Source organism: Zalophus californianus, chromosome 1 (genome assembly GCF_009762305.2).
Source record: "Zalophus californianus isolate mZalCal1 chromosome 1, mZalCal1.pri.v2, whole genome shotgun sequence".
In the NCBI taxonomy this organism is placed as follows: Eukaryota; Metazoa; Chordata; class Mammalia; order Carnivora; family Otariidae; genus Zalophus; species Zalophus californianus.
In genome coordinates this window covers 150,578,136-150,601,151 of record NC_045595.1, presented here as the reverse complement: position 1 = coordinate 150,601,151, position 23,016 = coordinate 150,578,136, and the positions used below count along the sequence as shown (strand labels likewise).

Here is a 23,016-nt window from a genome sequence, read left to right as displayed (position 1 = left end):
CTCATATCTGTGCCATCTTTTGCCCACTCCCTCTCACCCCCCAAAAAACACGTCTGAGTATTTCGTGCACTAATATGCAACTACTAATAGTGTATTACACTTTGTTTATAAAGTGACTGTCTTTTTAAACATTTCTGGTTAATAAACATAAAAGAACTCTTCTGATAACTGATTAAGAATATAAGAAACATTTCCTATGTGCATAGACATTGTTGAACCAACTCAACAATGCAAACCCTAGAATAAATAACTAGGAACACATTTCTGATACTCTTAGATGAAACACAACTTAAAAAACTGAACTGATATAGTTTCTCATAAATTCATTTTATTTCAACAGCAAAAAAGTAATACACCTTTGATTGGAATTATAAAATACTTTCTCTTTAGCATGGGTATTCCCACCATGCCACAAACACAAAAAGGGGCACTAAGAGATGGACACGGGAGTGTCTTCTTTGGCATTATTATATTAAACTGCAGTATAAACATCTGATCTTACAGAACAGGATACCTTGTGAAGAGGTGTAGCTTATTTTATACCTCAGTATTGCAAATACATTCATTGTATGAATTGAGGAGGGAAAAGGAGAAGAAACACCATTTCATGAAAATCCATTCCTAGATGACATCCATACCAAGTTTACCACTTTACAGAATTCAGAATTTATTAGCCAGTGCTGCTTAAAAAGACTACTCCAGTAGTCTTAAATTGATACTGGAGAAAAAAATCACACACAATGCCTGACCGTGGTAGTGTCTGAGAAACCAAAGCTCTATCTGCCCATGGCTCCTGCTGGGGTCTGCATCACAAGAGTCCGAATCCTGGACAGGGCTGGAAATGCCCGAGCCAGCAGTTCCACGGTCTTCATGCCTCAGACAGATGAGACCCAAAGTGCTAAGTGCATACTTCAATCACATGTTCTGAACCTGTTTAGAGCCATAAAGAACTGTAAAAGGCGATTTCATTTATACTCTTTGAGAGTGAATATAATCACTAAACTTAGTATTTTGCCTCAAAAAGAGTTTCTTTACACTACAGAGAATAAAGTCTGGATATACAGTTTGAAACTCTCACTAACATTACTATTCCACATCCATCAAGACTTGAGAGCTGGTCTTCCTGAAATACGTGAAAGGGTAATCTCTCTTCCATGTGGTTGTACCTACACCAGGCTTCCCCACAAGGACTTAGTCAGCCGTACAATTACACATCAAAGTCCTTCAGCTCTCCCCAGCTTGCACCTATTTTCACTTTCACTTTCAGTTTCACAGAAAGTTCTATGGCACTTTCCATTTCATTCTTAACAATCTGAGCTACCTGCAAAAAAAAAAAAAAAAAAAAAAGAGGTTAACGAACTCTCTTCCCAATCAAAGAATGGTTCCCAACCCACCCACTGAGGTGATAAGCCAGACTGGAGCTCTTCACCTCATGGTGCTTAAAACTCAAAATTCGAAAAGAGCCAGGCATCCCAAACTGGTCTGCACTGATGAGCAGGAGCTCTGCCAGTTCCAGTGAAAATGCTCAGTTCTTAAACCCTCAGGGCAAGATTCTCATCTAACTTCTCCCAAACAAAAACAGCCCTGTATCAAAAGTTTCTTTAAAAATGAGTATGAGACTGAACACTCTCAGCTCTTTCTCTACCCTTATGGACTCAACATTTATATAGCCATCCTGGGAATGGGAAAGGGTTCCAGAAATCTCATGCATCTTAACTTGACCCACAGTGTCTTAGCGTTCTATGAAATGGACACAAACACTGCAAAAATACCTGAACAACATCCTCTTCTGCCACTTCATATAAAAGCTCATCATGGAGTTGAAGGATGAAGAAGCCTCCTCTGATTGGGGAGAACATTCCTTGCAGTTTTCTCTTTGGTAACAATCCTACCCCATGAAAGAAGTAGGAAAACTGATCAGCATGTCACCATGCCATAGAAGAATAATATTTTTAGGGATTTTGAGAAACTCTGGGGAATTTTAATTAAGATATTAAAACACATAAAATTTAGAACTATTAGGAAAATATCTACTTGCTGACTTCCAACCTATCAGGTAAACTCAAAACTCTACCAACTTCCTTCCAGAAAGGAGGAATGTAACAAAGAAGTCAGCAAATGGAGTTTGAAGAACTCTGCTCCAAAAGACGTCTACCTTATTTCTTATAAACAACCAACATCTTCACTTTCCATGGTGCCCTCACTACCAACTTCTCTGCATAATAGCACCAGAGTAGTATGGGGCCTGATCCCTGCCCGAGGAGAGTGAGCTGGTATTGTCGTTAGGCGGTGTTTATAAGAAGGACACTCCCTGATAACTCTTTATAGCCAGAAGTGTCACTGTGGTAGCACTGGTGTTTTCCCAACTGGACCTCACGATGCCGACAAGTAATTCTAAGCCCAGGGTCCAAATGAGGACTTCAGAGACTGTGTGAATCCCCTGAAGTTGTATGTCAGAGTCTGTATCTATACATTTTTCTGTGAAGATGATTGTTCAGTAGATTTTCAAAAGAATCTGTAACTCTACTGTATTAGACTTAGTTACCATCTCCTAACAAGCTGTACATCTATCTGTTTGCCAGCTGACTGAAATCTGCTCTGCCCCAACGGGCCCCACTTAGCTCACATCATTGGTTATCAGGATGCCTTTCTGCTTTCCAGTCATCATACCTTCAGCCTCTTGATTTCCTGTTGTTCTTTGGCTATGACCCTCCTGTTTCCTGTGTGGGCTGCTTCCTCGGGCTCAGCTGACCCACCACACTACCTTTCACCCAGCAGGAGCCCAGGAAGTGATCCTCAGTGACATACCCACATTGCCTTCCACCCACTCCAAAGGCTGTTATTGTCCATACCCTCATTCTAGCACTGCATCACTCTGCTGTGTGAACAGTTATGTAAATATTTCAGTCACAGATCACATCTTCCCTTCCTTTCCTTAGATTTTTAAGCTTAAAAGAGGTGGATAATTTTTATTTCCAAATCCTCCAAGGCACACAGTACAGTGTTATTCCCCAAATAAGTTTGATCATTTATTCTGTCTCTCTATAGAGAGAATGTGTGTGTGGTGTGAGTGTGGTGTGTGTGTGCACACTGACTGCCACACACAAAATGTTGATTGAGTAGCCTTAGATATTTGGGGAGGGTAAGACAATAAAATTAATAATCCTCATTTGATGGGCAAGTAAGTCTTTATATCTATGTATTTTTGTATGTAAGTGAACACCTTTATATCTGTGTGACTGACTGTATTATTCTCTATAATGTATATGCATGCCTCTTCTAGAAATAGCAAATTCCATCCTAAACAGCTGATCTTACTTTTTCTGACTAATCTCCAGCAGTTGATTCTTCCCATTTATGCCCCAAAACTTAATTTCCTCCCAGGAAGATTTAAAACCCGGCTGCAGTCATGGTTTTGCAATCTCAAGCACATTGAAATGGTATTTAAAGTGAAAGTATGGACATGGGACAAACAGAGAAGGGAATCTACTTGTCAGAACAAGAAATAATCTATCCAAGCAATAAGGACAGAACTTAGGAAAATAAGAACAAGAAAAGATGGCAATACTGGCGAAGAAATATATGTGATAAGGAAGTCAACGCAGTATATATTCCCAGATTTCTGAGAACACGGAAGGTGATGAATAGGAAAATCAACGTGTTCTTAAGGTGTTATCTAAGGACCAGAGGATCCCTAAGATTCCTTCAAGGTATCTTCAAAGTCAAAATTATTTTCATAATAACGCTCAGAGGTGATTTTCCTTTTTCAGTCTCATTCTCTCCAAAGTGCATAGCAAAGTAACCAACTATCCTGAGTTAGGACTAGAAGTCCCATATCCTGGGAAACCCATCAGTCCCCCACAAACTGGGACATTTATCACCAAAGACTGTATAAGAGGGTTTTCCGGAGGTTACAGGACACGTGAGACTGCAACAAACTGAATGCAGAAATATATAAGAAAATCCAAATATCTTCTCTTAAGTCAGACATTAAAGAGACTTGCAGAAATGTAAACTAAAACCACTCATCACCAATTTTTTCTTGTTCTAAAACATGTAGTTGTGGGGCACCTGGGTGGCTCAGTCAGTTAAGCGACTGCCTTCAGCTCAGGTCATGACCCTGGAGTCCCGGGATCGAGTCCCACATCTGGCTCCCTGCTCAGCAGGGAGTCTGCTTCTCCCTCTGACCCTTCCCCCTCTCATGTGCTCTTTCTCTCATTCTCTCTCTCTCTCTCATTCTCGCTCTCTCAAATAAAATCTTAAAAAAAAAATAAAACATGTAGTTGTTTTTAAGAAAATATGTTACTTATGCTGACATATTGTGAGTTTATTATTATTTTCAAATGTTAATAAATGTTTTTGAATTCTCTGTTTAAATTTCTAATATGGTAAATATTAGTATATATAACCCACATGAACAAAAGTTCTTTGGGACCCTTAGTAATTCTGAGAATGTAAAGATATCATGAGACCAAAATGTTTGAAAACTGCTGAGAAATAATATATAATATGCTTCCCTTTTTCTTTTCTGATACAATTAATCTCACTACATTATAGCAGGGTCCTCATTTATGAACAAACCTGTTCTGTCACTTTGGAGCATACTCTCCCGATGACCATGGGACTTGAAGGTTGAGTGGAAGGTCTCTAATTGCTTCTGAATGTTGACTGTGGCTATTTTGACAATATCAGCTGCCGAACCTTGGACTGTTGTGTTGATGGCCTGACGCTCAGCCTTTGAAAAACAATAACAAGGGCTCCATCAGATACACCTACATGGTTTCATACCTGCTTTTAGTGTCCACAGATCAGTGCTCACATCTGTAACCAGACTGGAAATCTGGACCAAGATGTGACGCAGGATTTCAACTATTAAGCTGTATCCTAAGAATAACAACTAGAATGATCCAGGGCTCGAGATTCTGGGTTATTATCCACATGAGAACAGTCTAATAGAAGGTCAGATTGCTTCAGTTTAGAAATCTTCAACATTCCAGAATAAAAAACTACATTACACTTAAAATGTATTTAGTAGCTCAAAATTATTTCATAAACATATATCATCAATGTTCTACTTGTTCTAAACTTCACTGTAAAAGAGCTATTCCTTAAAATACAATTCCTCTTAATCCTAAATAGATATAAGTAGAATGTCATTCGTTGTGATGTGAGATAGAATATTCCAAGCACATTCTCCATATCAGTGGCTTCTGGTCTTATGTAGAGTTTGGCCCCAGAACATCTGGAGCCCTCTGGTATGAATCAGAGCTTTTTTATGGGCTGCTGGGGTTAATCATTAGCTGCTAGTAAAAATGCAGACCCTAGATTCCTAGGTATTAAGTTAGAGCTTCCCCGAAACTGCTGTTGCCATGAACTTCTTGGCAGGCAACCATAGCTGCTAAAAGTTATCATCCTAAAGCAGCAAGGATGGGCATCTGGGTTAACTTTCAAGGTATAACCTATCCATGAATATATATCTTCTGTCCCAAAAGGTTTCAGAAATGGGAAGGGTCTGCACACTGGAAGGATCTATGTAACTTGAGAATAGTTCCATGTCACCTGGGCTACAACCAACTCCTAGTAAATACTTCTTAAAGGGATAGACTTTTTTTTTAATTGTTTTGTCAGATGCTAATGAATCCACTCTAAACTCATTCAGTTGTCACTGTTTAAAGAGTGACTGAATTTCAGAGTTCTACCAACTCCTCTCCTTGAAACCGTAGGCCTCTGTAGTGGACTGTATTATTGTTGCTCTTACTTGCTGCCCCACCCCACTGCCACGTGATTTCAAGTGTTACTCACTCTAAAAGTTTGACCTTGACTTGCTTTGGTGAATGAAATGTGAATAAAATTGACATACAGCCCCATCTACGGCATTTTAAGAGCTATCCAACATTGTCACACATACAAAAAAGCTTATCCCAGAGACTTTTCTTTCATTCTGAATTCCAGAATGAAGAAAATAAGGAACAGAGCCACAGTCAACCCAGAGCCAAACTCTAACATGAATTAAAAATAAAGTTTCTTATTATAAGCCATTGAAATTTTGGGGTGGTTTTTACGGTGACATAAGCAAGCATAAAAATAAAACTAAGATATATACTTCACTCTCATCTAATTGTATTTCCCTGATTCTCTTCCAAAATAAAAAAACTTGGCAGTCTTTGGGCTTCGTGTCTCACAACCTCTGTCCCTTCATGACCAGGGCTTTGGCTTTGGCTTTCCTTTCCTTTTTCCTTTCCTTCCTTCCTTTTCTTTCTTTTTTTTTTTTAGGGCTTTTTCATGTACATAAAAAACATAGGTTTTTGGTAATGGGGGATTAGGCCATTAGGACCAACCTTCCCACTGATAACAATGGAAAAAGCTGGATAGAGAATGACTCTTTGAATCAGATGGTTAAAAAGGAAATGGGAAATTATAGAACCTAGAGAGCTATGAGAGAAAGAAAACCAAGGAGGTGACCCTGGCATTGGAGGCCACATTTCTCCCAAAGAAACCAATAGATTCCAGAAGACGTAGCTGAGAGAACCTCTGAGCAGTGCTTGATGGTCTTGAGGGGCCTGGGGAACAAACAGGGGGGCAAGAAGTAGAAGGAGCACTAGTAAACCATCAAGTTGCCACCCCAAAACTAACACTTTAGGAAAAAAGATAAATTAGAAATAGTCTGGTCTTAACATCTTTGCTTCGAATCATTTTTATTCCTGAAATTGGATCAAAGTCATCCTAGATTGTTGGTCATTCTAGTCTCCTGCCAAAAGCAAATGTAAATCTTCTGAACAAAGGTAACATTATCATACAAGCTTCAAATTATACCCACAATCATTCATAAACAACATTTGACACTCAATAAAAAATTATCAGGACAGCAAAGAGTTGAGACAATATAACAGTTTTTGTAGAAAACTAAGAAAAACAAAGGGCAATAAGAAAAGACTACAGGGATACAAGTTTGAGATTTATTAGACTATAAACTCTGATCAAATTTATTAGACTGTAAAATAAAGTTTAATATATTCAAGAATATAAAAGACAAAATTGAATATTTTAGCAGAGAACCAAATACCCATAAAATAAGAGCAAAATGGAAACTCGAGAACTGAAAAAAAAAAATAACTTACTACAGCTTTGAAGTATATCTTGAAATCTGGGACTGTGATACCTCCAGCTTGGTTCTTCTTTTTTTCAAGATTGTTTTAGCTATTCAGGGTCTTTTGTGGTTCCAAACAAATTTTAGGATTATTTATTCTAGTTCTGTGAAAAATGCTGTTGGTATTTTGATAGGGATTGCATTAATCTGTAGATTGCTTTGAGTAGTAAGGACATTAACATTTGTTCTTCTAATCCATGAGAATGGAATATCTTTCCATTTGTTTGTGTCATCTTCAATTTCTTTCATCAACATTTTAGTTTTCAGAGTACAGGTATTTCATCTCCTTGGTTTAGTTTATTTTTAGGTATTTTATTATTCTTGGTGCAGTTGTAAATGGGATCATTTTCTTTATTTCTCTTTGTGTTACTTTATTATTAGTGTATAGAAATGCAACAGATTTCTGTATATTAGTTTTGTATCTTGTCACTTCACTGAATTCATTTATCAGTTCTAGTAGTTTTTTGGTGGGGTCTTACAGTTTTCTATATATAGTATCATGTCATCTGCAAGTAGTGAAAGTTTTACATTTTTCTTACCAATTTGGATGCCTTTTATTTCTTTTTCTTGTCTGACTGCTGTGGCTAGGACTTCCAGTACTATGTTGACTAAAAGTGGTGAGAGTGGACATTCTTGTCTTGTTCTTGATCTTAGAGGAAAATCTCTCAGTTTTTCACCATTGGGTATGATGCTAGCTGTGGGTTTTTTCACATATGGCCTTTATTATGTTCAGGTATGTTCCCTCTAAACCCACTTTGTTGAGAGTAGTTTTTTGAATGCACATTGTATTTTGTCAAAAAGACAAGAAATAATGTTGCTAAGGATGTGGACAAAAAGGAACCCTCACGCACTATTGGTAAGACTGCAAACTGGTGCAGCCACTGTGGAAAACAGTATGGAGATTCCTCAAAAAAATAAAAAATAGAATTATCATATAGATCCAGTAAGTCCACTGCTGGGTATTTACCCAGTGAAAACAAAAACAATAATTCGAAAAGATAGATGCACCCCTATGTTTATGCAGCATTATTTACAATAGCCAACATATGGAAGCAATCATAGATGAATGCATAAAGAACATGTGGTGTATTTATACAATGGAACATCACTCAACCATAAGAAAAGAATTAAATCTTGCCATTTGCAACAACATGGATGGACCTAGAAGGCATAATGCAAAATGAAGTAAGTCAATCAGAGAAAGATAAATACTATATGATTTCATTCATATGTAAAACTTAAGAAACAAATGAGTAAAGGGAAAAAAAGAACAAACTGGTGTTTGCCAGCCAGAGGGAAGGAGGGTGGGGGAATGAAATAAAAGGAATTAAGAGTACGCCTCTCTTGCTGAGCACTGAGAAATGTATAGAATTGTTGAATCATTATATTGTACACCTGAAACTAATATAATGCTGTATATTAATTACATTCCAATTAAAAAAAGCATCACTCTGTGCCAGGAAAAAAATAGAACTTAAACAGTACCTTCTTTGTAGTTTGGTGTGTGTGTACAGTAGGAGATAGTATTGATATAGAGGGAACATAAAGAAACCTTCTGGAGTTCTGGAAAAGTTCTATATCATTTAGAACATAAAAGCCCAACAGTTGGGTTCAATAGCAAATTGAAGAGCAAAATCAGTAAACTGAAAGATATGTTAGAAGAAAGTATCCAGGGGGCAACCAGGTGGCTCAGTGTGTTAAGCATCTGCCTTTGGCTCAGGTCATGATCTCAGGGTCCTAGGATGGAGCCATGTGTCAGGCTCCCTGCTCAGCAGGGAGTCTGCTTCTCTCTCTCCCTCTGTCCCTCATGCTGGCTCTCTCTCTCCCTCTCAAATAAATAAAATCTTTAAAAATAAAAAAAAAATAAAAAGAAGAAAATATCCAGAATTAAGCAGAATGAAATATAAATGTGGAAAACAGCAAACAGAGGATATTAAACATGAGGATTCTTTAAAAAAAGTTTAAAAATTTTATAATAGGAGTCCCAGAGAGGAGAGAATGCAATGAAGCAATAATTAAAGAAGAAATGACTAAGAATTTTCCAAAATCAACAAAAGATATCAAGTCAGATTGAAAAAGTCCTAACACCCTTAAAGGACCAATTAAACATGCATATTCACAGAGAGGCACATAAATTAAAAACACATACATCCTTAGGCATATCACAGAAAATCTGCTGGAAATGAGACAGAAAGAAAAATATTGTATGGAGAATTCTAGAGAAGAAAGGCAGATTACATTCAAAGAAGGGACAGTTAGACCAGGGGTGGGCAAACTACAGCCTTCAGGCCAAATCTAGCCTAGCTCCTGTTTCTGTAAATAAGGTTTTATTGGAACACAATCACACTCACTCATTTATGTATTGTCTATGACGGTGTTTGCACAAGAACAGAATTTAGCAGGTATGACAGAGACTCTATGCCCTACATGCAAATATACGAGTGAGCTTACTTTATCAGACATGGGCACTATTAAAAACCTAAAGAGGATTTTATTGTCATCATGTTGCCTGTGAAGACCTTGTTTTTATAGATTGCCCCGGTAAATTTCTGTTCTATATCACTCTTGGGGTCTTTCTCCTTTTATAGAACGCCCCATAATATTTCTTGCAGGGCTGCCTTAGTGGTCACATATTGTTTCAGTTTCTGCCAGTCCTGGAAGCTCTGCATCTCTCCATCCATTCGAAATGACAGCCTTGCTGGATAAAGTATTCTTGGCTGCATGTTCTTCTCGTTTAGTACCCCAAGATGTCTTGCCAGCCCTTTCTGGCTTGCCAGGTCTCTGTGGATAGGTCCAACGTTAATCTGATGTTTCTCCCTCTATACGTAAGGAATCTCTTCCCCCTAACTGCCATGAAGATGGTTTCCTTGGTTCTAAGATTTGCGAGTTTTACTATTACATGCCGGGGTGTTGGCCTGTTTTCCTTGATCTTGGGAGGGGTCCTCTCTGCCTCTAGGACATGAATGTTTGTTTCATTCCCCAGATTAGGGAAGTTCTCAGCCACCATTTGCTCAAATATATCTTCTAGTCCTCTCTCTCTCTCCACCCCACTCAGGGATCCCAATAATTCTGATATTGGAATGTTTCATGGTGTCACTTATTTCCCTGATTCTACTTTCATGGATTTTGAGTTGTTTTTCCCTGGCCTCCTCTTTTCCCTTCCTGTCTATTAACTGGTCTTTTAGATCACTGATTCGTTCTTCTGCCTCACTTACCCTAATTGTTAGATTATCTAGATTAGATTGGATCTCATTGATAGCATTTTTAAGTTCTACCAATACAGCTTTCATTCCGGAAGAATAAACATTGTTAAAATGACTATGCTACCCAGAGCAATCTATACCTTCAATGCCATCCTGGTCAAAATTCCAATGACATTTTTCAAAGTGCTGGAACAAACAATCCTAAAATTTGTATGGAATCAGAAAAGACCGCAAATCACCAAGGAAATGTTAAAAAAGAAAAAAAAAAAAAACTGGGGACATCACTTTGCCTGATTTTAAGCTATGTTACAAAGCAGTGATCACCAAGACAGCATGGTACTGGCACAAAAACAGACATACAGACCAATGGAACAGAATAGAGAGCCCAGATATAGACCCTCAATTCTATGGTCAAATAATCTTCGACAAAGCAGGAAAAAACATGCAATGGAAAAAAGACAGTCTCTTCAATAAATGGTGCTGGGAAAATTGGACAGCCACATGCAGAAGAATGAAACTCGACCATTCTCTAATACCACACTCAAAGATAAACTCAAAATGGATGAAAGACCTCAATGTGAGACAGGAATCCATCAAAATCCTAGAGAAGAACATAGGCAGTAACCTCTTTGACATCGGCCACAGCAACTTCTTTCAAGATACCTCTCCAAAGGCTAGTGAAACAAAAGCAAATATGAATTTTTGGGACGTCATCAAGATAAAAAGCTTCTGCACAGCAAAGGAAACAGTCAACAAAACAAAGAGGCAACCCACAGAATGGAAGAAGATATTTGCAAATGACACTACAGAAAAGGGCTGGTATCCAAGATCTATAAAGAACTTTTCAAACTCAACACCCAAAAAATAAATAATCAGGTCAAAAAGTGGGCAGAAGACATGAACAGACACTTCTCCAAAGAAGACATATGAATGGCTAACAGACACATGAAAAAATGTTCATCATCATTAGCCATCAGGGAAATTCAAATCAAAACCACATTGAGATACCACCTTACACCAGTTAGAATGGCAAAAATGGACAAGGCAAGAAACAACAAATGTTGGAGAGGTTGTGGAGAAAGGGGAATCCTCTTACACTGTTGATGGGAATGCAAGTTGGTACAGCCACTTTAGAAAACAGTGTGGAGGTGCCTCAAAAAATTAAAAAAAGAGCTACCCTATGACCAATTGCAATTGGTCAAGTGCAATTGCACTCCTAGATATTTACCCCAAAGACACAGATGTAGTGAAAAGAAGGGCCATATGCACCCCAGTGTTCATAGCAGCAATTTCCACAATAGCCAAACTGTGGAAAGAGCCGAGATGCCCTTCAACAGACGAATGGATAAAGAAGATGTGGTCCATATATACAATGGAATATTACTCAGCCATCAGAAAGGATGAATACTCAACTTTTACAACAACATGGATGGGACTGGAGGAGATTATGCTAAGTGAAATAAGTCAAGCAGAGAAAGTCAATTATCGTATGGTTTCACTTATTTGTGGAACATAAAGAATAGCATGGAGGACATTGGGAGAAGGAAGGGAAAAATGAAGGGGGGGAGTCGGAGGGAGAGATGAACCACGAGAGACTATGGACTCTGAGAAACAGACTGAGGGTTTTAGAGGGGAGGGTGCTGGGGGGAAGGGTTAGCCTGGTGATGGGTATTAAGTGCATGGAGCACTGGGTGTTATATGAAAACAATGAATCGTGGATCACTACTTCAAAAACTAATGATGTATTGTATGGTGACTAACATAACATAATAAAATAAAATTAAAAAAAAATCATATTAAAAAAAAACCTAAAGGGGAGTTCTATTTAGTAATAAATGTTTAAAATTTCCCTATGAGATCAGAAAAGAGGCAAAAATGCTCACTATCACTACTTATATTCAACAATGCCCTAGCTGGTAAGTCAAGCAAAAGTAATAAAAGGAATAAAGTTTGGAAAGGTTGTTATGAAACTACTTTACAGATGATAATTGTGAAGATAGAATATCTAAAAGTAACTACAGATAAATTTTTGGGATTAGTAAGTAATATTTGCAAGGCTTCTAGACAAAAGAAAAAAAAACAATTACATTTCTAAGTGCCAGCAGCAAAGGGTTAGAAAATGTAAAATAAAAGGAAAAGAGTAAAAAAAGATACCATTTGCAACAGCATCAAAATTTTTCAAATACTTAGCTATAAATCTAATAAAAAACATATACGATCTCTTCCCCAAAATTATACATTAAGAGAATTTAAAACTACAGACCTAAATAAATGGACAGATATATCATGTTCATGGATTAGAAAACTCAAGTGTATAAATATGTCCATTAATCCAATCTTGATCTATGAATTCAAGGCAATCTCAAAAAAATCCCAACAGGATTTTGTGTTTGTGTAGAAACTCACAAGCTGCTTCTACAACTTACACAGAAATGCGAAAAACCAAGAATAGGCAAATATTCTTGAAAAACAAACAAAAGAACAAGGTAAGAAGACTTACTTTACCACATATCAAGACATCTTACAAAGCTGCATCACAAAGGCAGGGTGGCACTGTCCAAAGGGGGAACAAATTACAACAGACAAAAATAATGTGTCCAAAAACAGACACATCCATATTTGGAAATATAATTTGTGGCAAAGTTTGCACTGAAAAGTTATGACGGGAAAGCTCAGTCTTTTCAATAGTTAGGGACAATTATATATCCTTGAGTGGGGAGGTGAAAGACCTTGACTCTCAGTCTCTCAAAATACATAAAAACCAATTCCTGGTTGGTTGTAGATATAAATGTATATGGCAAAACCAAAAGCTCCTAGAGAATATTTTCTTGACATTGGAGTAGAGAAAACTTTGTTAAACGGATCAAGGAAAATACTACAATAATACAAAAGACTGATAAATCCACATAAGCAAAGGGCTCATATATATATGATTCTGGAATATATAAAGGACTCTCATAAATCAGTTAAAAAACAGACAACTCAAAAAAAAAAAAAAAAAAAAGACAAAAGATTTAAATAGACCCTCCACAAAAAAAGATATCCAAATGGTCAATAAACAAAAAAGGAGCTCAGCATCACTAGTCATCAGGGAAAGGCAAATTAAAATCAGTGAGGTTACCAGAATGGCTACAATTAAAAGGACCAATGATATCAAGCAATGGCAAGAATGTAGATAAACAGAGCTGATGGCAATGTTAACTGGGATAACCACTCTGTAAAACTATTAGGCAGTATATACTAAAGGTATAAATGTGCTTATTCTATGACTCACCAATTCCACTCTAAAGGTAATGAAGTTGGACACATATGTTCACCAAAAGACACATACAGGAATGTTCATAGCAGCTGTATTAATGATAGCTAAAAACTGGAAATAGTCAAAATGTCTGCCAACATTAGAACAGATAAATAAATAGTTGGTATGTCCCCACAATGTCAGCTAAATAAAGACATGAACTACAGCTGCACATGACACTAATGAATCTCACAGACCTATATCTGAGTGAAAAAAGTCAGACCCAAGAGTACCTATGGTATGATTGCACTTAAATAAAATTCAAGTTCATACAAAACTAACCTATAGTTTTATATGTGTGCTGGGGTGGGAAGTGGACAGTACTGATTTGGAGGGACTATAAAGAAGACTTCTGGGTGCTAGAAAAGTTCTGTATTATGACCGGGATGGTGGTTATATGGGTATACACATGTAAAACTTCCAGCTTTATGCTTAAGATTTGTACCCTTTACTGCACATGTTATTTCTCAATAAAAATTTTAAGAATAAACCAAATTAATTCCCTCTCCTCATCTAAAGTTACTGATAAGAATGAAAAGGCCAGACACAGTGTGGGAGAGAATATTTTCCAAACATGTAATCAATAATGAGCTTCTACATATAAGAAAAAGACAGGGGGCCTGGATGGCTCAGTTGGGTAAGCGTCTACCTTCAGCTCAGGTCATGATCCTGGAGTCCTGGGATAGAGCCCTGCATCCAGCTCCCTGCTCGGGAGTCTGCTTCTCCCTCTCCCTCTGCCCCTCCCCCCGACTTGTGCTCACTCTCTCTCTCTCAAATAAACTCTTTAAAAAGAAAAAGACAACAACAAAAGATGAACAAGAAAACTTGAAAAAGCACCTTCCCAAGAAAAAATAACTAATGGCTATTAAATATTTGTTAAGTTGCTTTACCTCATTAGTATTCAAGGAAATGCAAAATAAAACTAATAAGACACTACTTTAAACCCACCAGAATAGCTAAAATTATATCATCTTAATAGCAAATGTTGGCAAGGATGCAGAGCAAAGAGAACTTGCACACACTTTTGATAAGAGGACAATTGCTACAACCATCATAAGAAACCATTTGTCTTTATCTACTAAAACTGAAGAAGCAGCAATTCTATGACTAGGTCTTTACCGAACATAAATGGAAACATATGAGCACCAAGGACCTTGGACAAGAATTTTCAAACCAGCAAGATTCATAATAACTCCAAACTGGAAACCTAAATGCCCATCAATGGAAAAATGGATAAACTGTGATATATTCACATAATAGAATACACTATAATATAGTAAAACAGCTACTCCAAATGAAACACAAATGACTTAACTATGCAATTTTGAGTGAAAGAAGCTAGATGCAAGAATATATACACATGATGTAGAAAGAGGTCAAAAATATATAAAACAAAACTATAGGCTTAGAAATGATGATAGTGCTTATTTCTGGGAAGGCTGTGGGTAGTGATTAGGAACCACCAAGGTACTTTCTATTTGACTTGAGTGGTTACACAGGTGCAGCTCTGTGATAATTTACTGAAATTTACATTTGTTTCCTGTACTTTCCCTATGCATATTTTTCAATACAATAAAGGTTTAAACAAAAAGTCAAACCAAACCAAACACAAAAATTAAATCTGCCTATGTTTATTCATAATTCAGAGGGTTGGAATTTTCTTTTTTTCTCAGCAACAACATAATGAATCAGAACTTTGATTCCTAAGGATTTGGCATGAAAATTCTTACTCTCACATCTTTAGGTGCAAAAATAATTAATTTTCAAAAACTTACATGGTTCATTTATAATAACTCTATCTGCCATTTTTCATAATGTAAATCCCAAGAAATATAACTCCTGTTAGATCAAGTCTAAATTTTTAAGCCGGCCATTAAAAGACTTCCACTAGCTGGCTCCATCTGAGCAGTAGAAAATTATCTACCCCTAAGTGACAACTCATTTAAAGATATGGTAAAAGCCTGATAAATATTTGGTATCTGTATATATGGGAGGCTACAGAGTGAAGAAATAACAAAAATCCAACTATTCCTCCATGGTCCTTAAGAGCATTAGTGCTCTGAAGTTTGCTAGCTCCAGATAGAAGTTCAGCAGTATGGGACTGGGTATTTTCAATATATACAACGTGTAGTGAGCACTGACATGCAAAAGTATGGGAGAAGATAAAATACAGGCAGTTAAAATAGGAAGATGTGGACTATAATAGAAATTTAAATGTTCAGATGCATAGAATACTTTTGTGGATCCCAATGATTTCAGAGTTTTAATCATAACTTGAGCACATACTATCAATAAATACTTAAAATGGTGTTAAAAATAGCCTTTTTCAATATTTTGGATATCCTAATAACCTCTCTTGAGCCAGTGCTTTTAAAACAAATAAACAAGTAGAATGAACCACATTTAATGACTGGCTAATCTCTGAAAACATTGGTAATTTGGTGTGATATGACAAACTGGTATATGATATCCGAAACAAAGAACAATTAGCAAATGTAAGAATTAAATTTATAAATTATTAGCAAAACTAATAAGTAACTCGTTTACTGAAATAGAACACCTTTAAAGTATCTGAAGTATTATTAAGTGAACCCATATTTACATTAGTCTCCTAAGGACTGTGTTCAGCAAATACAGGCATGTGCCATTTACTTCCAAGTCCTTAGTGAAACAGAAGATCCAATTAATAGGCTACTGATCCCTAAAAGGAAAGTTAGCAGTGTTTAGTCTTTGTGGAAAAAGTATATGTCATTAAAATATTAAGTTAAAAACCCAGAGACATTTCAACATACGTGAGCTTTATGATAAGGGTTGTTGTCGTTGATTCCTGGTAAATATCTACGCCTTCCCAAAATGGTCTGAACAAACCCGTCTCTTTTACAATTCTTCACTGTCTCTCTCATGAAATGATTAATCCCTACAAAGAAAATACAAAAATATTTACAACCAAAGTCCATTCCTAAGCTCACTCACTACCTTCAATATAGTGAAATATACCAACACCCTACCATGATTCTTCACACTATATCACATCATCAAAACTTTGCATATAAAGTTTCATTCACTTTTTGTAGACTCAGGAACAAAAGGGACTTTAGAAATGACATAATCTATCACCAACAAAAAATATGAAACTAAAGTCCAGAACAACAGAGGCACTAAAACCTAGGATCTTACGACAATTCCATGTTACTTTTCACAGGTTTCTTCTGCTCTTTGATTGTGTTAATCTTCTTTTACTTGGTCTTATCACTTCCAGGCTTAAAATATTCTAACAGCTCCTTGTTAGCATCTAAGCTATAATCTAAATAGGACCTAACTGAAATTAATACATGAATAATAAATATTTCATTAGGAATATATACAACTCACTTCTTAAAATTTAAAAAGACTAGGTATAGTATACTATTCAAACACATTCATATTCCCTATACCAGCATGCATCCTTTGCAATACAGGTTCATTATTACGTCCTATAGATCTTCAGGGTGAGTCTGTTGTTCTAGGCAGGTCAATGTCTTCACTGCTCATTCCTGTCTCTGAGTTAGAGAGGTCTCTGTGCTCTTTAAAACACAATCAAGTATAGAGACTGTGCTGATCTATTTTTATTCATATGTGCAATCTCTGCTTTCTCATCCTAAATAATAAACACGAACATCTCCTAACTAAAACCCCTCATTTGAGGATTTCCGTTGTGTGGCTGGTACAGGAGAGACATTTGAGGAGACTGTGGATGAAAGGAAAGGGAGAAAACTTCGCCAGCTGAAGCTGTTGGTGATATTCAACCACCAGCATAAGAATTCCAGAAAGCAATAAGGCTCTCACCTTTTTCTGTTTAAGAATTACTGTGATATTGGTGAGTGAAGAGCAAAGAAAAGGATGAGATTGAAGAGGCCACATCTCTACAAATTCTCTTACCTGACTCCTGTCAGAGGCCCTCAAATATTCAGAGGTTGAAAGAACACCTTTAAAAATGCAAACATACAAAGGAAAGAGAAAGTGGGGGAGGGGGGCAAACCAGGAAACAGACTCTCAACGATAGAGAACAAACTGATGGTTAACCAGAGGGCAGGTGGGTGGGGGATGAGTGAGACAGGTGAGGGGGTTAAAGAGGACACTGTGATGAGCACCAGGTAATGTATGGAAGTGTTGAATCACTGTATTGTACACCTGAAACTAATATTACACTGTTAAGTAACTGGAATTTACATAAAAACTCAAAAAAAAAAATCAATCCTGAGGTATAGCTTACATAGATGGAACCCACTTTAGGTGAACAGTTAGATGCATTTTAACAAATGTACACTGCAAGATATGAAACACTTTTTATCACCTTTATAGTCAGCTCCCCATTATCAGCCTCAAACTCTCACTGATCTGCTTTATGACACTCTATCTTGGTTTTTCGTGTTCTTAAATTCATAAAAATTGAATTACACTGTATGTTCTCATTTGAGCTTGCTTTCTTTTGCTAAGTAGTATTCCATTACAGAGATATACCAAAATTTGTTTATCCATGATCCTGCTCATAGACATTTGCTTGTCAGGAATAAAACTGCTATGCCATTCACATACAAGTCTTTCTTTGGATATGTTTTCATTTTTCTTGGACGGATACCCAATAGTAAAATTGCAGGATCACATAATTAACTGTGTGTTTCAGTCTATATGAAAGAGTCATAGCGTTTTCCAAAGTGGTTGTACCATTTTACAACTCTATCAGCAATGTAAAAGAGATACAATGTTTTTTTATTTTAGCCATTCTAGCATTTTTGTAATGGTATCTCTTTGTGGTTTTAATTTGCTTTTCCCTGATGACTAATAATGATAACATTTGATGTGGCCATTCACATATCTTCTTTTGAGAAGTGTCTGTTCAAATCTTTCGACCTTTATTTTATTAGATTGTTTACCTTCTCAGCATTGGGTTATAAGAGTTTTTTTATATATTCTGGATGCAAGTTCACTAGACAATAAGAACTGCAAATATCTTCTCTTTTGTGGCTTGCCTTAGATTTTCTTAATGGTGTCTTTTATCAATGTTTATCTTTTATGTTTAATTCAGTGTAATTATCACCTAAGAAATCTTTGCCTACCTCAATGTCACAAAGTATTTTTCCCCTATTTTCTTCTGGAAGATTTATAGTTTTAGCTTTTACTTCTAAGTCTATGCTCCATATCAAGCTAACTTTTGAATATAGTATTGGATAATAGTTGAAGTTCATTTTTTTCCCATACTGGTATCCAGTTGTTCTAGAACCAATTGTTGACAAGACCATCTTTCCTCCATTGAATTACCATGGTAACTGTTGAAAATCAATTCACCATATATGTATAGGTCTATTTCTGAACTCTTTATTGTGACCCATTGTTTTCCATGTCTACCCTTATGCATATCTTGATTAGGCCACTAACTAGGGCTGAAGTCCAGCCAGTTCACGTTGTATGCACGTTGGCTGGCTTCTCTTCTGTGTGATGAAACGTTGGTTCTCCTTGGTTGATTCTGGGCTGCACTGGCTGCTAAATACTGAGTAGTACTTTTAAACCATTTGAAATCACCTTTGCATATGAGATCCAAGTTTTATATTCACCCCAGAATGAGCCAGTCTTCTCAAGTACTGTCTACTAATAAAGCCATTAATTGTCCACTGTTACATGGTATAATTTTGGCAAAAGTATGTCACCTTCTAAAACCTTCTTTTGTTGGAATATGGCATTCCTTTGACCTTATAATGTGAGAAAAACAGAAAGAAGCCTCTATAACATTTAAATAATCGACAATAGGGTATAACTCTCATTTTTTCCCCCAGATCTTTTATGTCCATTATTAAGTTTGGACACATTAAAAATGTGTATTCAGTCTCAACAAAATGGAGTACATTCAAAAAAAAATTGATTGTTATAGTTTTATACTATAACATAGTATAACTTGATTATTATAGTTTTATACTAAGTTTTGAACCCAGGGAGTGTTAGTACTCAACACTGTATTTCCCCCCCCCAAAATTTTCCTAGTTAGTCCAGGCCCTTTGAATTTCCATATAAATTTAGAATCAGCTTGTCAAATTCTACACAAAAGTCTAATGAAATTTTGACTGGAATTAAATTGAATCTATAGAACAATTTATAGAAAAGTGCCATCATAATAATATTGTGCCTTCTAATAAATTAACATGGTAAACCTCACATTTATCTAAGTATTCTTCAACTTCTCTCAGGATTATTTTAGAGTTTTCAGTAAAGTCTTGCATATGCTGTTGAATTTATCCCAAGTATTTCATGTATTTTGATGTTATCATAATGGTTTTATTTTTACTACATTCACTAATTACTGGTATACAAAAATCCAACTGATTTTTTCAAATTAACCTTGTATGGGGGGTGGGGTGCCTGGGTGCCTCAGTGGGCTAAGTGGCTGACTTTGGATCAGGTCATGATCTTGGGGTCCTGGGATCCAGCCTCGCATCAGGCTCCACACTCAGGAGGAGTGTGTTTTTTTTTTTGTTTGTTTTTCCCTCTTCCTCTGCCCCCCATCCAGCTCGTGCTCTCTCTCTCTCAAATAAATAAATAAAATCTAAAAAAAAAACAAAACAAACCCTTATATAGTCGAACACTTCTAAATTTAGTTATTTGTTCTAGTAGTTGTTTTTGTAGAATTCATATGATTTTCTATGTATAAGATCATGTCGTGTGAATAAAGTTTTCCTTTCTGGGGACTGAGGTCAGGACTGATTACAAAGGGTATGAAATAACATTCTGGGATCATATGTTAATGATTCCATATCTTGGTTGTGGTGTAGGTTATATGACTCCATGCACTTGTCAAAATTTATATAAATATATATCTATAAAGGGTAAATTTTACTGTATGTAAATTGTACCTGAATAAATTATCAAAAGCAAAGATAATTTAAAACAATAATACTCAAACTGCTCTTGTTCTTTCATAGTTTCTGGTACATTTAATCAATGGTTTACCGTTTCAAATTAAAGCTATCTAAACCTAAAGCATAGCACAATTCCAAGATTTTATGATATGTTCACAATGACAAAGTAGCATATACATCAATTGGATTTTGTTATTCCATTTCTGTTCCTATTTTTATGAAAAAAGACCATCTTAGTAAATAATCATAAGGTTGATGTTATTTAATTAACAATACCTGGTGAAAACTTCCGAGTAATATAAATGTTAACAGAAAATTTTGTAACACTATTTTTTTCAATTAATATGGCAAGATAATTGAGTGGTATCTAGAAGATAATTAATATTTAAGGTTTCTTTACCTGTATATCTGGATTTGAAGGAATCAATGTAGCAAGCAGCATCATTTTCTTTAATGCCCATCTGCTTTCCCAATGATTTAGCACCCATTCCATAAATGATTCCATAGCAAATCTGAAAAGGAGTCATCACACTCAGTAGGTAAATTAAAGGTTATAACTACATAAACTGTAAATATAAAAAGCTGATGGGGATTGAAATTTGGTAAACTTTTTATTTCATAGTGTGTCAAAGAAATGATTAGATCTGCTTTTGGTAGGTTAGATTCATTAGAACCTGATATCCAGTGAACATCTTTTCTCTTTTCTGCCTTTTAACAATACTTTGGGGCTGGGGGAGGAAGGGGAAGAACATGAAGAAATGTGAATGTGTGTGTTTTAAGAAACTAATCCTAGTGATTTAAAAGGGAAGATTTATTTCTGACTCTTTGTCATGTATCCAGTAGTCTTCAGAGCAGCTTTCTACTCTTACCACATTCACTCCTGCTTAGAAAAGGGCCCAGGAGTCAGGAAAGAGAAGCATTACAAACATTCCTCTCCTGGCTCTTGCATAGGATACAGCAGGAAGAGGAGGCTTCGTGGTTGGATAACAGGGAATACTTCTTTGGAAATAAATATGCTTTCCACCTCACCACCACCTGATATCCCACAATTGCAGAATTCAATTGGGTTAAACAAATTCCTGAGGAAATTTTGGGAGTAGTGGAGGGAAATGATCTAAATAGGTCAGTAGGAAACCGTAATTTAATCATAAGTATTGCCTGGGTTTAAATCCTAGTTCCAGCATTTATCCAGGATTATCTTGCAGAAGCTACCTAAAGTCTTGTACCTCGATTTCTTCATCCATAAAATGAGGATAGTAATACCTGCATCATGGAGTTGTGAAGATTACCAAGTTATTTCTTCTAAGTGTTCAGGAAACTTCCTGACATAAAGCAAGCTCATATAAATGTCATTAAATATAATTTTAAAAGATAACTTGCAAAAAATGAGTATCAGAGTTCCAAGCTACTTTTAATGTGATAAAACAGCTAGAAGTTTTTGTCCTTTCCCTGTCTTTTTTAATACATTGAGAAAGATTTTTTTTCCCTCCTTTTATCTTTTCCTTTTTGGTATTTCTACATTTTATTTTACTGTGACTTCTACTTTCTTTTTTTTTTTTTAAACTCAGGTAGTACATAGCACTGGCTGAGATCTCAGCCAGACCCAAGGAGCAGACAGTTCAGAGTATAGTGATTTAGTATAGCATAAACACTATTAAATCATGCAAGAACTTATGAAATAGAGGCAGATATGATCAGTGGATGAGTATTTAGGTTATAAAGTCAGAATGTCTAAGTTCTGGCATTCTGAGCTCATCCTGGCTCCACCACTTATAGCTGTATGACCTTAAGCAAATTACTAGTTTTTGGTGCGTCAGTTTACTCCTATATAAAATGGAGTATATAGGAATATAAAATACCTATTTCATGGGTTTACTATGAAGATTAAATATTTGAACATTACCTATTTTACCCAGGGTTCGATTCTTGCTGAATGCAGGACCCAGAGATTATTAAACAGAGAGAGCAAAGCTGGTTTTCTAAATAGTGGAAGAACCAAGTGCTGGTGCTAAACAGGCAATGGCGAGAGGAAGGGTTTCATGCCTAATGAACCAGTCAAGAATTACAGCCGTGAGTAACTAGAAGTATAAATGCAAAACTAACACAGCAGGATCTTAAAGGTGGGAGTGATGTTCCTTTGCCTCAGCCAGCAATCCCACTCTCTCAAAAATGGCATCAGATTTCCCACAGGCCAAGTGGTGAAAAAAAGTATCAGTGTCAATGGAGGCCAGGAAACGGTGGAAATGTGGCCTTTCACTTTCTCTGTGCATGACAGTCATGCAGGAGTAGGAACTAATATGGACCCATTTGAAATGTCCAAGGACAAGATAAAGTTTCACATGTGGATTAGCTAACCAATGACCTCAAAAAACGAAAAAGCTATCAGTTTATTAATTATAATCCACAGCTCAGTGATCTTTTTTTCAATAAACATTTAGAGAACACCTGTAAAAATAAAAAGATGAAAATATGTTTACAGAC

At 36.3% G+C, this 23,016-nt stretch overlaps 1 protein-coding gene across 1 annotated transcript in view; it reads right to left on the bottom strand.

Annotated features, from left to right (window-relative positions):
- Positions 1-359: 359 nt before the first annotated feature.
- Positions 360-23,016, bottom strand: part of POLQ (DNA polymerase theta) — a 133,840-nt gene continuing 111,183 nt past the window's right edge. The window contains exons 26-30 of the mRNA XM_027585028.2: positions 20,936-21,047; positions 16,441-16,565; positions 4,582-4,735; positions 1,773-1,888; positions 360-1,321 (exon numbers count right to left, since the gene is read on the bottom strand). Of these exons, the coding sequence (XP_027440829.2) occupies positions 1,208-1,321; positions 1,773-1,888; positions 4,582-4,735; positions 16,441-16,565; positions 20,936-21,047 (621 nt within the window). The 3' untranslated portion in view covers positions 360-1,207. The remainder of the gene's footprint in view (positions 1,322-1,772; positions 1,889-4,581; positions 4,736-16,440; positions 16,566-20,935; positions 21,048-23,016) is intronic.